General features: G+C 35.9%; 1 protein-coding gene across 31 annotated transcripts in view; it reads right to left on the reverse strand.

Moving 5' to 3' along the window:
- The window catches only part of DST (dystonin), a 287930-nt gene that overhangs the window by 39650 nt on the left and 231968 nt on the right, over window positions 1-16312 (reverse strand). For all 31 annotated transcript variants that reach the window (XM_005485986.3, XM_074538248.1, XM_074538255.1 and 28 more), the window contains 9 exons: window positions 12843-12962; window positions 12551-12658; window positions 10581-10799; window positions 7401-7604; window positions 4241-4472; window positions 3667-3893; window positions 2882-3004; window positions 2049-2150; window positions 284-385 (listed from right to left, as the gene is read on the reverse strand). In XM_005485986.3, the coding sequence (XP_005486043.2) occupies window positions 284-385; window positions 2049-2150; window positions 2882-3004; window positions 3667-3893; window positions 4241-4472; window positions 7401-7604; window positions 10581-10799; window positions 12551-12658; window positions 12843-12962 (1437 nt within the window). The remainder of the gene's footprint in view (window positions 1-283; window positions 386-2048; window positions 2151-2881; window positions 3005-3666; window positions 3894-4240; window positions 4473-7400; window positions 7605-10580; window positions 10800-12550; window positions 12659-12842; window positions 12963-16312) is intronic.

Here is a 16312-nt window from a genome sequence, read left to right on the forward strand (position 1 = left end):
ACATAATAACTTCATAGTTTTTGAAAGAGAATGAATGACAATACAACTATTTTTGGGCTATCAGAAAAAATAAAACACAGCCTAGACAAAATTTGGAACACATTTTTAAGTTAAATGCATTTTAAAATGAAAAGTTTGATATTAAATATTTTTAAATTTTCATGCAAATTTTTCTTTACTAAAAATTGAAAATGAAAATTGTATTTGACTCTCAAAAATACTGCACAACACAGAACAATACAGACAAATGGAAATATAAAGGAAATTAATTGCTAGTTCATACCTTAAGTTCCTCTGTTTGCTGCTTCACTGTCTCCAGATCTGTTCCAACTGGGGACATAGATGCTAACTTGCTGCCAGCAATGTCCACCCAGTCAAATAATGCCTGAAAATCACAGATATTTAAGTGTGAGCAGAGAAATGCTGTTATTTTTGAAAGTTGTATTGAGTAAAATATCAGAACTTTTCTTTTTTCCAGAAAGAGTATTGCTGTTCTCTTTCAAAGAAAATAACTTTCCCAGCAAAACCTAGGTTTCTTTGTAATACAATAGAACAAATACCCCTGTAACAGTTACAGGAGTGTACATTCTGCAATCCTGGGCTTCTATCAGCAGCAAGATTCTGCCACAATTATTCATGCTGAGTAGCAATCTACTTCTTGTATTTACCTTTCAGGGGATTCATAAAAATTGCAGATTTTACACAAGACAAACTCTGTTCTACAGTTGTTTGGAGTGAAAATGGAAAGATAACACACCCTAAATGAGGATTATAAACTTTTGAAGAAAGCTTTTGGTGTAAGGAACATGGAACTACCTATTCAGTACACACTAGGCAGTGAAGGATCATAACTGAAGTACAATGAATCTCTAGAGGATAATGCAGAGTGACTTTAAAAAAGTAAAAAATAAAAAATAAATTATGTCTCCCCCAGTTCTGATGCTAGGATGTGCCTTATACAGCTACAGGAAATAGAAAGTAGTTAAACCAAATGGTGATGATTGTGTCTAATCAATCTCTGCACAGTAGGAACACAGGAGAACACAGACAAAAATCCATAGTGATGGTGCACTGCACAACAGGTGTGTTGCATTATTATTCAGGAGTGGTCTGCTGCTTGATCTGCACCAAATACAGCAGTAACTACCCTCAGTGTCATGTGAAATTTCAGTTTTAAAGACTTAATGAACCATGGAAGACAGTAATTCCACCAAGAAAAACAAACAAACCAAACCAAACCAAACAAACAAACAACTACAAAAAACCTAACAGCACATACAGAGAAAAGATCATAGTTTCAAAGGATAGGTTGTGTTGGAAGAGACCCTTAAAGGTCATCTAAAGCACAACCCCTCTTCTTCTTTAAACTTTATCAGTTCTAGGAAGCACTGTGTACAAGATATCTTTAAACTGCTGGAACATTTGCCTACAGATATAAAAAGGGGATAATCTTCTAAAATATTGTGATAGAATAAATTATACTAAGAAACTAAATTATACTAAGAATAATGTATTATTCTATATATATTGTAATAATGTATTATTCTATATAACATTATGTTAATAATTTTACTTATAAATAAGGTGGAATAAAAGTGAAGTGCTTTAATTTTTAATTGTCTTCGACTCAAAGAAAACAGCAACAAGTGTGTATACAGACCTGTACTCTGCTCCTTTCAGACCAAATGTGTCACAACTTTAACCTGCCTTGACTATCACAAGAAACTGTGAGCAGAACTACTATGAATGTGTGGCGCCAAAAAGCCTCTGCTCTTATCAACAAATAAGGGGACATTAATTTTGCATCTAAACACAGTGCAATGTATGGACATGAAGAAAACAACACAACATATGCACTCTTTAATGCAGAAAAAACCCAACAAACGAACCCCAACCAATCTTGAGAAAGAGCCCTGCCTACTCAAGAAAATAGTCACTACAACCAGAGTGCAGTACTTGTCACCTACCTTGTCACATGACACTTTTTACTACAACCACAGTAAATTCCATTGACCCAAGGCTGGGGTAGGTATGTCACATCATCTTACCTGTAGTCCATCTTGGTATTGAACAGCTGCCTGCATAGCTTCCCCAAGCTTATCCACACGTTCTTTCCATGTTTTGTTTAGTGCATCCCAGGCAGAATTCAGCTGCAAATAAGCACAATTTACTCCCATAGACAAAAGAATTTTACTGCTATATAATGTGCATTTACCAACGCTTCACTGATCGATAATACAAATAGAAACTAAGCATGACTGCTTCGCATTTATTAACACTCTTGTTCTCCCTATCACTTCAGAACTAGTTTCTTTCAGAATTCAGTAGAGATTCTGAATTATAAAAGCTGTAAACTGCAATTCTGATTAAATATTTTTTATTAACAGAGATCCAAAAGTTAGTAGAGGAAATACTACTAAATCATTTGGAGTTGCATCACCACAATAAAAATACCTTAAAAGAATCATACAGTGCTGAAGACTGGAGAAATAAAAAGTACTTTATAGACATCCAAACAGGATAGTCTCAGTTAAGATGTCTCACTTGGCATGAAGAATACATATCCAAAATTTATTCCAGCATTACTTTTTACAAGAACTAGTCACCTACAATATTAATCAGTGACTATTTTTTAAAAAAACTGTCTTTTACAAAAGTTCTAAACCATAAATCAATTAAATAAAACAGTGTGTACATTCGAATCTAATCTAAGATTTATTCACTCAAAAGGGAAATCTTACTTTACCACAAAGGCTTCAGTGGTGTCTCACTTTTGCCACAGAATTTTTATTCTCAAAATTTGTTGGAGTCATAGGGAATATACGAATTTCACCTGAGCAAGCTGTCACACAGCAGACCTAAGCATCTGCATTTCCCATACCTCATCTATACTCTTGTTGACAATGGGTTTGTCAGGCTCTCCACAAGCAGCTCTCAGCTCAGAGCCAAGGCTCACAACTGCCTCTAGTTCTTCTTGTAGTCCATCAATTTCTTCTTTAGCAGCCTACAAAGAGAAAAAAAGCCAACACTGCTAATACTAGATTTAATAACCTATGTACAACTTGCTTTCAAGACAGAACACAGTGGGATTCCACCTTTGTTTTCCTTCCAGTCACTTGGACTTAGAAAATAAGCATCCCTTTGCAGTGCAGGGATGAAATCAGCTGACATCAGTCTAAATTGTAACAATGGTTTATGATACCATTTTGCATGAGATAGAGAAAGTAAACAGGAAGTTTTAAATTAGATTTCTTTAATCAGAGTGTCTTCTTTGTCAGAGGCTATCATTCAACCTTCAAACATTTAGCTATCACTATAAATGATTACAGGCTTAGAGGATAATACATAGAGCATCATACGTTTGTCCACCTTTCATTTGGATGTTACATACTACTCGAGGAATCTCAAGCATGTACAACTTTTCAAAGCCTCAGTGAGATGGTTATTATGTACATATTTACAAACAAATAAGGAAATCTAATGACAAGCACATGTTGCATGCTCATTGCAATTAAGCACTGATACGTGTTATTAACTGTAGACTCTTGAGATACCATTACTGAAAATTTCTACACAATTATCCCTCTTAGTCTCTACAAAATGATATATTTTCCTTTGCATACCGTAAATAAAGTACTTCAAATCAAGAAAATACTTTCTACTGACCTCTGCAGCTTCTTGCTGTTGCTTGACTACAGATGGGTCAACTCCAGGTCCCTCCAGTTCTCGAATGAAGTCCTGAGTATCTTTAATAGTAGCTACAAGAGCCATATGATCACACCAAAACTTTTCAGCTAGTTCCATTACATCCAACAGTTTGGCCTCTCTTTCCTCAGTCAGGGTCTGGATGTCTTCCCAAATTAGGACCATTTGGTCTAGTTTATCTTGAACAGCTAAACAACAAAGGAACTAGATTACTACCTTGGCAAACAATTCTTGGTCATAAATCTCTCTACAGTTCTACAGCAGAAACATATGTGTACATTTTAAAATTTAGACTCTAAAATATTTCTTTGCAGGACTCCTTATAATGTTAAGTGGAAACAAACACAATGGCCTTTAAAAATAAAATAAAGGTCATATCCATAATGAATTATTTTAAAAGATGTTTTGTTTTTATAAATCTTAAGCAGCTTCTCCTAGAGAACATTCCCCAGATTAGAGGTCATCAGAAATAAAGAATTTTATATGCTGCAGCTTACTGCATTTCCACTACATGAAAGTGTTCTCAGTCTATTACCTTTAGCAGACATATCCTTATCAGCGCCTTCTGAGCGAGCGATCATCTCCTCCCCTCTCTGTTTAAGTGTCTCATACACTGGCTGAAGTTTTTCCAGATCCACTGACACATTCTTATTTTCACTGATCTGCTCTTTTATCTTCTCAACCTCTGCTGAGATCGATGGTGGCTGCCTCAGACGTTCAACTATGCGCTTCAGACTCTCCAGAGTTGGATCTATCTTGTCATGGAACTAGGAGGGTGCCACAGGACACAAGGAAAGGCAGACAAATTAGAATATTAAAAAAAAATCCCAACAAACTAAAAAACAGCATCTGAAATTATCTTAGAAAAAAGTACTTGACATCTCTATCCAACATATGTATGTGCAAATTGCAATACCTCCCTCTAGGCTTTTAATTCTAAGTTACAAAAATAACCCTGCAAAATGATAGGTTCTGTCAAAATCAAGAACTTTTCTATTAAGTTCAGGTTCACTCCTGAGACACTCCCTCTGAGAGTACTATACCCATGGCAGAATCCACTTACATTTAGTCCCGTGAAATTAATGCAGTTTGTAGCTTTAGAGAGCTATGGCTTTCTGACTTCATCACTTTAGAAAGATTTGTACTTTACTATGAAAAACATACATTTTCCTGTTAGGACCAACATACTGATGTACTACCTCTGATTAAGGCTTTATATGTAGGTCATGGAAAAAGACATCTGTAAGTGGCCAGGAGATGCTTGCTAGGGCAGTAAAGGTGTGGTACTTTCTGGAAATGAAAGCACACAACAGTGTATATACTGTATTCTTCCATGTTTGACTGGGCCCAGGTAGGTGCTCAGAAATTCAATTACAGCTGTGTTAAAGTGGTTGAGCCTTTGGGATAGGTCCAAAGTTGGCTTTATTATATGCTTTTGAATGCATAGAAATTCCTAAATATCTCGCATCACCACGCCCCTTTCAAATTAAAGAAATCAATAAATTGTGGGTGCATTTAATAACTCTCCAGGATCCACAAAAAGCATTCCTGATAGTTTGGAAAAGATGCTCACATACCTTATGTGAATAAATAGCTACCTCCCTTCTATTCAAAGGAATATACACAGGAAAATAATTACTTTTTTCCCACCATACAACCCACTTCAAATCTGACTCTGTGACTAACATTACAGGCCTCAGTGTTTTTGTTAGAAGTGTGAATATCACACAAGCCAACAAAATGTATGATGAAAGAATAGTAGCCTTCCCACATTCAAGACTTCCAAGAAACTGATTGTGGTAACAAAACCTAACAAAAGTGATAAAAACTGAAATTTATTTGGCAATATTTGTGTCTAATTTTAGGACACAGATCACATTTTTAAGTTGTCAGTGCATTCAGTAGGTCTCCTTCTACCAACTTCAACAAATAGGACAAAGTGTTTTAGAACTTAAAAGGAAGAAAAAGCAAGTCATTACAACCTCTCATTCTAGCTTCATACATTGCATCCTTCCTTTGATACACAGTGCAATTTAATATAATTTCAAACCTGAAGAGTTAAATAATTACTCTTCAAGGACTGTCTAGACAAACATTGACATAAACATCATAGTGCAGAGATCTGATAATACATATTCACATATCTTCATAAAAAAAGATTTTATATAATTACATTCTGTGGGCATTACAATGTTTTGCTTTGCCATCTGTGTATACATTTAAGTATATAAAATGACCCATAAAGTATTGCATAAATAATTCAGTAATTTCTCAACATCTGATTATGTTCTAGGTGTTAGCAAAGAATGCATTTTAATTCTTCCTTTCTGTACTTAGCCAGTGCAACATGTTGATGTCTATCACATACAAAACAGGGACTCTAACACTAAATAGATATCTTGATTTTCAAATTGGCAGCTCCACATAAGAGGAAGACTAAACATTTATGACAAAGAGAAAGGGAGGATTTAAATAATCAGGCATATTTCAGAGGTGCAAATAAGAAAGGTGTTTAGAATGACTGAAAGTTTAGAAAGTTTAGTAAATATATATATATATATAATAAAAAAAATATATATAATAAAATATGTCTATAACCACTTCAAAAGCAGGATGATATCTGATCTCATTTAGTTTTACCTCACATTCTTAAACTCAGCTGCAGGGCTAGGAATATGACATTAATCATAATGAACTGACAAAATTACTTAGAATGTAGAATTGTTAAGGTCTTCAAGGTGTATTTCTTTATTTAGTATTTAAGACCTAAGCAGAATATAGCTCTTATTTCCAGTGAACAGAGAGGAAAAAGGGGAATTTCCTATAAAAACAGCAGTATAGAACAAAGTACTTTTATTCAGGTTTTTGTATGGGTTTTTATTCAGGTTTTTGTATGGGTTTATGTACAAAGTTTTACTGAGTTTCTTTTCTAAATCTGGGGTAGAGGAAAAAATTTCAGTGTGAATTTAATGACAATTAACCCATATTTAACAGTACTTAAGAGTTGCTAGAACACAACATTTGACAATACTCTACTGAAGTTCATTTCATAGGCTGATGAAGTTAGAATATGCAACTTTTGGAGACTTGACCTGAGTTTTATGCTGATGGCATTTTTGTGAAGTCTATATTTCCTGGCAATGCTGTTCTGTAGCAGTTTAGCGCATTATGTTACGTTTTTTGGAGTCTGCAGCAAAGAGTCAATGCCATTACCACTGCTAAACCACCCACTAGTTCCATTGTCAACTGTTAACCACAGCTGCTAATTTCTAGAAATAACTATACCCAAGTTAGTAAGTTAGCTGATGCTTCATTTGTAAATAAATGTCACTTTTGATCAACTGATCAAAACTAACACTTATTTACAAATGAAGCATCAGCTAGCAACAGACCAGTAAGTGAAAACAAAAGTGAAAATCAAATGTCACATTTTTAGACCACTAGTTTTACTTAAAAATTAAGCAGTTAAATATTTTTCAATGGCTGCAAAGTTATAATACTGACCAACATATAAAATTATAATCCCTCGAGATAGAGAAAAATCAATACCATTAGCAGTGGTATGAACATTCACAGACCATTAGGTTGAAAAATCCAGATGAAACCGTAGCTTAGTCTTGATATAACCATGTAAGATGACAATGTGTATTTTTCCATTGAATGAACCCAATTATACTTGAAACCTTAACTGATACCTGGGTACACTGAGAAATGGCTTCATCCAGTGCCAGGGCTCGCTTTTTGACATCTTCCTTAATTTTACTGTACAGGGTGTCAGCTGCCACATATTTCTCTTGGATAGAAAAGCCTTCTCCTGGGCTCAGCTCCAGCAACTGAGGCCCAGTTTTGTTCATCTTATCTATATGAGGCTTGTGCTCAGCAATCAGCTCACGCAGTTGCTATAACAAATGAAACAACTTATCAGTTTCTTACCCTTGTACCACCACATTACAACTGTCCACACTTCCAACACATCCAGCTGGCAAGAAATTCCAAACAAATACCTTTCATCTTAATGTAAAGCAGAAATAAAGTTAATGACTGCTTTGCCAGTGACCATTCCTATTCCAACACAGAACTATGCAGGCATAAAACATCAGAACTAGAGACACACTGGAAACACTCTGGCAGGACATATGATTACAGGCAAAATATAAGATGCTAATTATGCATATGATGCTAACAACAGACATTGCCCATCATATTTAGTACCTGTAATGACAGAAAGGGCAATGATATCCAGACATGGGCGTCACACCAGCACATATATACTTTTCATGTTGATATTGGTCACATGCTGCAAAGCCTTTCATTGAAGAGCATCACAAAAAGAGGTACCAGCATTGCAACAAAATTAATTCAAATTATCCTTGATTTAAGAACAGGAAACCAACACAAGGGAGGGTCAAAGAAATCAGTGAAAAGGGCAAAAGGACAAGCAAGGTGATCAGTAGAGACCTATCAACCTTGTTTATCCATCTCCCCTTCTGGCCACAAGTCCCATCTCTCTTTATAACAGCATTATTATTTAACTTACACAATGCTTAACAAGTAATTAGTAAGTGCATTATATTTTATCTCAGCTGTCTACTCCTTCTCATCATCCACCCCAGAAGCAAAAATTGTGCTGAAGACTTTGCAGGGGCTTGTGGAAGTGAAATGTTACAAGGTGTCTTCCAATATGTCTAAGGATTTCAGATTTTTCTTGCTTGCACCCATAGAACTGACAAAAGGGAAAGTGTTTGGTTTGTGTGAGAAGCCCCAGCCTTTCCTCATTTTATTTACTTTCCCATCTCATCCCTCTCTTTTCAGAAAAGTCCCAGCCTTGTGAGAGGTGCTGTGCCTCTCAGTGCTGTGAACTCCATGCATTTCTATCCAATAGCTCAGTGCAGAAACATGAGAGGTAAATGCACTGATCCTCCCAGCTGAGACTGTTTAAATTAATGAAGACCCAGAAAAGTGCCTATATCAGTCTCAGTGTAAATAAGTTTCCTCTCTTTACTACAGCCCTTCCCTTAAAAAGGAATCCAGATGCTGGCTCTCTTCCTTGCTCCTCCCCAGAGAGGGGACATTGAGGAGACTGGGAAGACAGTGACACAACTCTTCAGTCTCCCAATGACAAAACAGAAATGAAAATAACCCCCCGACTCTAACTACTTACTTTAAATGTAACTTCATTTCTACACCTTGCCACATGAAAAATAATGTTGATTAGTTTAGAAGAGGAAAAGGAGATTATAAGAACAGTTTGAAAATTTTTAGAAAATAATTTTGTGTGGTTTATTTTTGAGCACAAAGAGATGATTTGACACAAGGCCAAAAGCGTGCACATTTCTGGGTCTAAACCCTATGCTAAAATACTCTGCCAACAGCTCATTTCAAACTAAACTAACTGCATGTTACTCACATAGAATCAACTCCATGAATTCCACAACTTGGAACAAAGATAGTCAGCAATAAATACATCAGAACAGAAACATTAAGTTCTCATTCACATTTGAGAGCTACCTTTTTTTCTTCTTCTTCTTTTTAATAGAACAACAAATTATTTGGTCTTCCCCATGATCTACTATTGGGTAAACAATTCTAGCAAACAAGCATTTCAGAGCAGATTACGTGTTAAAAGTGCCTGACATTAATCTTCAATTTAACAAACAAATCTCAGCTAATGGCACTGCCCGGAGAAAATGCAAAAATAGAAGCTCATCTGAAAGGCTTCTCATAGAAGCAGCATGATTAAAGTACATGAGGAACAATCCTGCAAGTAAAGCAAGCATGATATGGTTCACAGTGACTAATCAAGGTAGTTTGTAAAGCTTATGTTATGCAGCTAGTCTTAACAGAACATGTTTGTTCTTTCTGGACATAATAGGAAGACAAATGAGTGAACCTGGTGTTTACCAGTACATAAGAGTGGCACATTTCATTAGCTGGTCTCAAAGTAAACAAGACTTTGAAGCCAGGGTTCATGCTATCTAACTTGAGTCACTTAATGGAGGCAGCTGAAACAAAAAAAGCACTAGTTACTCCATGCTTAGCAGGGAGAAACAGGTATCTCCAGTGGCTGTGCAGGTTTTGCATCTGCCAAAACATGCAGGTTCTTAACCTCAGTGGGATGCATCTGATTCCATGTGATACTAGCAGTCACCTATGAAACATCTCAATTTTTATCCAAAGTGATTATATATCCATGTAAGAGAACCCATACAGTGGCCAGTCTACAACACTCACCTCTATTTTGTGATGCTATGGTAAACAACTATTTATTTTAATTATTGCACAACAAACATTCTGGACATGATAAATTACTGTGGGATTGCTAGCCAAGCAATCAATTCTTGGCCCTCTAATTGTTCATCTTCTTTACTCAGCCAAGTTTACTTTCAATGTTACCAACAAAACAAAAGCTAGTTTTTTTATGCATACATAAGATCAGTATATGTTCATATCTGTGTACAGACTGTAACCCCCTTTTGTTTCTTGCTCCAACATCCCACATCTGTTCTTTCTGTTTCTCTTTTGGTTTGTTCCAGTACTAACATTAATGAGTACTTTTAAATATACATACTTCTTATATAATAACTTTTATGTCTCCATTTCTCCCAGGACAATGGCAATTATTACCCTTTAGCCCTCTTTTATGCTTATACATCACTTGCTGCCTTCCCCAGAGACCCTTGCTTACATGCACAGTTTGGTAAACAGCAGAGACATGACTGAAAATGTATATAAACTCTGTATTATTGTCTTAAATTATCTTTTTTTCAACAGAAGACTGATATAGTTATAAGAATTTTGCAGAGTACTCCACACTTATAAGCAAAATACTTTCTGATATTTAACACTTTCTTTTTCAAAACTGGCAAAATGCTTACCCTATGTTCTTCTTGTTGTTGTTTTAGTGTTTCATATTCAAGGGCTGGTGCAGGAAGCTGAGAGATGATCATTTCTGTTTCAGTTAACCATGGCCAAAGCTCTTCATAAGTCTCCCAGAACTGGTTAACCAGGGACTGAGCCCGTTCCAGCTGGAGGTTTCTCTCCGAGTTCATTTGACAGACTTGATCATATTTCTGTAAGAGGCTTTCAATTTTTTTCTGCAAAATAATATTAATTTTTTTAAAAGTATGTTTTCCCATGTGTCTCTTACCTTCATTTCCAAACATTCTTTGATAATTTTAACACCAATTCACAGTGAATAAAATTTCAATTTTGATGTTTCTACAGTATGACTGTTTAAGGTGGACAGAATCAACAATGAGGGAGACCAGAATTTGACAGAGTACTTGAAAATAATTAGAATACATTTAACAATACTGATATTGACAAATAACACTTTATTCATAGACCTTCTAGTCAAGCTGCCAATGATTTGACGACAGATCTTAGCCCAACTTCCTTACTGCAGACACTTATCTTCAGTGACACTTGGCAGAAGATAAGTTTTCCACAGCATTTCTGATTCAAAGCAAGAGGAAAAATACACAAAATCTGTTGGGATGTTTAGTTTGGTTTGGTGGTTTTTTTGGTGGGGTTTTCTTTTCCACTCTGGCAAGATAATAGGATATTGTTGCAACTGTCATTTACAAACTTGCAACAGAAACCACAAAACACTATTTTCCAGGTTAGCCTACATTACTTAATGAGAATGTATTACCATTAATAACATAGATAATAGTGATAGAACTATAAGGCTTATACATTACTAATTTAATGTATTCGGGCATGTAATAATAAATGAAAATATCAACTAGCTATACTAGCTATATTTTTCCTGTGGAAGACTGCCCATGTTATCATGTTTATGAAATGTTACATGTCACAATGCACATAAATCCTAGCCTTGGAAAAACTACATATAAGCAAGACATTCAATATGAAGAAACTTTTCTTTTTTTCCCTTGGCAGAACAAGCTATCCTTTCATTTGTTATGTCTTGCATGTAAATTAAGTATAGAGATGCTATCCAGAGGACAGAACATAACCTTAACACACAGATACGCAGTACTTTTGACAAATAAAAATATTTAGCAGAGACTCACACAAAACTGCTCTGCCTTATGACTACAGTTTCATAGGCAGAACACCTCATCTATTTTAAATTCACTTAAGAGCAAATCAAATTTATTCAGAGATCCTGCAGCAGAACACAATTACTGAAGCATTGTTTTTCATGGATTGGAAGGACTGAATTTACACAAAATACCCAGCCTCACCGTAATTTAGCAAAAAATTCCCAACCCCACAACTAATCCTTCCCAAATGCCAACATGAAAAATCCATCCCTGCATGTCTGCAGCCCTGACGTTGGGCTCTCTCTGTGTGTGTGTAATAAACAAAGGCATAAGAATGCCTTTCATGGGCTGTGACAGGATGGAATAATCTTGGCAAGCAAGGTCTACTAGGAAATCAGCAGAAATGAAAGTAAAGACTCCCACTGAGGTGCAGAGCCAGTGAATTTGGCACAGAAATGCTCACACCCAGAGCATCACTGACCCAAAAGAACTCGGAAGATAAACTGCCAGATTCCACACATCAACCCAGATGACTAACACCTCTTTACTCAATCATCTATAGGCTAAAATACTGTTTACTATGGATGAAGATGACAAATGGGGCTCCAAATTAGTATCAGGCAAAGAAGCAAGTACACAGCGTTTGTTCTCTTGACATCCTGAAGGAAGGAGAGCAATGCACAACAGCATTTCCTCCAGCATTACAATCCTCAGACAGGAAGTGACTGTAATTAAAGCTTTTTCATTAGTATTTTAAAAGACACTATAGGAATCCTTCTACTTGTTCATTTTCTGCATATCTACCACTGTAGCTGCAATGTAAGCAACTTTACCTTCATCATCTGTTTCTCTTCTTCAGTGCATGTTTTCATAATCTTATCCCCAGATTTAACAAGTTCATCTATAGTATCTTTGTGCCTTAAAATCTCCATGGTAAAAGCCTTGAAACACAATAAAAGTTGGTTAGAATAATATTTTTTTTTAAATAAAGTATTGGAGCAAAAGCTGGTTTTGAAATACATTAATTATGATTGGATTGAAAATTAAATCACGCCAGTACATTTTCTAGATGGAGAGTGTGCCGGCCAATAATTAACATGACAGTTGGAAATGCATTTCTTTTACCTTTTGAACTTGCAGCTGAGCAGTGGTCTGGTCTTGCTCAAGCCTAATATCACCCAGAGACATCAGTTTCTTTTCTGTTTCTGCAATCCAGGCAAATTCAGCATCAGCTGCTTGATCAAACTAAATGAGGGAGACAAGAATTAGTTCAGCAGTTCTACAGACATGAAATTGGAATAGCAGTTTCAAAAAATTTAAAGAAGATTAAACAGCATATTTTTTAATTTTTAAAAAGATAGCTTCTCAATTTCCATTTGAGATTTTTATATAAATGAAATACAATGCCCAACATGGTTTTGAGGGATTGTAATACAAGCAGCTTAATTCATAAGCATGACAAAGCAACAGAAGCAAATACTTCTTTCCAAAGCCTAGAGCTCTCTAACAGTCATAAGAAAATAAAAAAGGATGATAATCTCAGAGTTTTAACTAGACTGCTTGTTTTCATTTTATTCTACTTTTACACGTCTTTTTCATCTCTGTGTTTATTATTACTGCTAGTGTAGGAATTAGCCAGAGACACAGTTGTTTGATGTTACCCTATTAATCTGAAGAGCTGCTTTGGTATTAAATGATCAAGGCAAAACAATCACAGTTCAGATAAGTTAGTGCAAAAACCTCACCGAATTTAGAGAAGACAGGATTTTATCCAAAACTAGGCCTCAGATTAAATGCAAAAGTTTTTTTGAGCATTTGGATACAACTAGTCCTTTTCCTTCTGACTTTTAGATTAACTTCTGACTACAATAGTCAACATTTAAATGTTTCAGAAATTTTCTAAAAACACTAATATAATGAGAGGAGTTTCTTACTAATTTGCAAAGAAAAGCATGAAATGAAGAATTCAGGGATCTAAGTCTTCTGAAATGTGAGACCAAATTTTAAAAAACCAAATCATACATTCTCTTTTCAGAGCAAGTTTATAGGCATGTGCATTTTAGCATGCACATGTTGCAGTACTCAACCAAGGCAGCTTTGAGCCTAAGCCATAGAGAAATATTACATGGGATGTATCAGATGCCCATTGTAGAAACTTATAAGAATTTATTTAGTGAATTCGTTAAAACTCTGCCCCCTCTCCAAAATGACCTGAACCTTAATATAGCCCTGAGTTATTGTGGAAGTCTGTTTAGGTCAGAACCTGCTACTTGTGTTGTTGATGCCCACACTTCCCTCAGAAATCATCTGAACACTCTCAGTCCCACTTGTCTTTAAAATATGCTGATCTGTGCCTTTATGGCTGTTATGCTTTATAACAGCCCTGCTCCTTAATATGACTGGAGTTCACTTTAGTCACTAACACAGACTTGTCTTACTGGTTAATAATGAGTCCCACAAAAAGAAAGAAGCAGTTCTGAGATTTCACTCTTTATGAGTCAATCTTTTTTTGTCTTTATAATCCATTTGTTACGTGAAAGAGCAGAACATTCTTTTTCACTATGTCATTTCTTATTTCAAGTAACAGAAAGTAAGACTTGTCCTAAATATTGTGACATCCTGTTAGAAAGGTATGTTCTGAAATAATCAGTACTGTAAACATGAGCATGAAGCACATGCACCAGTGCTAGTTAAATCCTGGCTTTAGAAACTACAGTTCACAATCAAGGTTTTCAGAAGTCCATCTATTTACGACTGAAAGGGAGAAGATGATTTCAAATGTGCCAGATGTACAAACTAACTGTGATACCAAATATTCATGGGTATTCCTGATACCAAATATTCATGGGTATGTAAGTAATATTGAGGAAATATTTAATAGAAATAACAAAACCAAGGCAAGGCACTGAAACTTTTAAGTTAAATTGCATTGAGGAAGGGAAGGACTCGAAACTCAGTTTCCTGAAGATATACGGTTTTCAATCTGTGATGCTTAAAAACAACATTAAGGAATAAAAAGCATAAAATTGGTACTCTCTGCATCCAAAATTTGAAATGTTTTCTTCCCATTATACATGGCAGTTACTTATGAGCCCTCAGCTACACTTGGAGTCACTATAAAATCGCCTACTTAATCCCCATCCAGTTTAACCAAGCATAGCTCATTGTGGTACATTTTCTTCTGATCAGGAATGATTGAATTCTGAATATGATGATGCTGTGATTTTCTCCATGAATGCTTTCTAAAGCATTCTCCATGGCTGCTTTAGAGTGAAGAACAGGTAGAACATGACCTTGTGTTTCTACACAGGACTCCTTCACTAGAGGACCCCACCAAGGCCTTTACTCTTCATAAATGAAGACTGAACCATGCAGCTGAATTTATCTCTATTATCAGTCTGGTACCATTTTGCCCAGGTAGTTAAAAACCCTGGGCATTGCATTATTCTTCCAGCTTCCATTCACAACATGAAGCTATTCTGCCTAATCATCTGTGTTTCTTGCTGCATTCCTCACCTTGGTCCACAACATCTGACACGAAACCTACACTTCTACCAAAGCTTTGTATTCTCAGCAGCTCTGTCCTCCAGCCAAAACTTAACAGTATAGGCACTTCACAAATTGCCACAGGGCAAACTGAAAGAGCACAAGCTTCTCCAAAAATGTTTATTTTGCTTAGCCAAATGGGAAGTATCTTACCCTTTACATTAAGCCACCCAAAACTTATCACAGGATATGGTGTATAGGAGTTTATTGTGATGATGTGCTGAAGTGGAGGTTAGGGGTATGCAGCATGAGAGTGCAATGTGCCCTTCCATTAGATAGTGGAATAGTAGCTCTGGAATTTTCATGTCTGGATCTGAAACTGCTCAACTTATGCTAGAGGATGCAATGTACTCGTGGAATTCAGAAAATCTGAAAGAGAGCCAATATATAATCTCCTATCTCACCTTATCACTCATGAAAAAATAAAATAGAAATCACCCTTCATTTTTGAGAGTTAGGTTAATGAGATGAGAAAATATTAATTATCAAACCCCTTAAAAAGAAACCTATGGTTATCTTTAGGCTCAGTTAGAAGAAAATCTGAATTACTGCCTCTTTTAGCCAGCTTTTAGCAGATTTTGAAATTATGACACATGCTCTCTTTTTGTCCTCTTACAACTGTTTAAGAGAACTGTACAGCAATAGGAGAAGTCTCCACCAATATTTGTACATGTGAACTGGAAAACTGTTTCCACAAAGCATTTATAAGCTGGCTTAAATATGAGACTACCTAGTGACAAAATTAAGGCCCAGTTCTCAAAGTGTAGCCACATACACTTCTATGCATGTATAGAAACCTCCACATACTAAATAACTCAGGTTTTGCACCCCAAGAAGAAAAGCATTGTGGATATTAATGAAAGTGTTATTTAAATCCTCCACTACAGCTTGAACAAGGTCATCCAGCTTTTAATGGTGTAACGTGCAGAGGAGCTAGACAATCAGCAGATGTTAAAAGGTATGGCCACCTAGCAATATCAGTGCCACCTCCAGAAAAGTGGCCCAGGATCTTGGCCCACATTTTACTTAACACAACATGATGTACAAAA

This window comes from Zonotrichia albicollis, chromosome 3, assembly GCF_047830755.1.
Source record: "Zonotrichia albicollis isolate bZonAlb1 chromosome 3, bZonAlb1.hap1, whole genome shotgun sequence".
Lineage (NCBI taxonomy): Eukaryota > Metazoa > Chordata > Aves > Passeriformes > Passerellidae > Zonotrichia > Zonotrichia albicollis.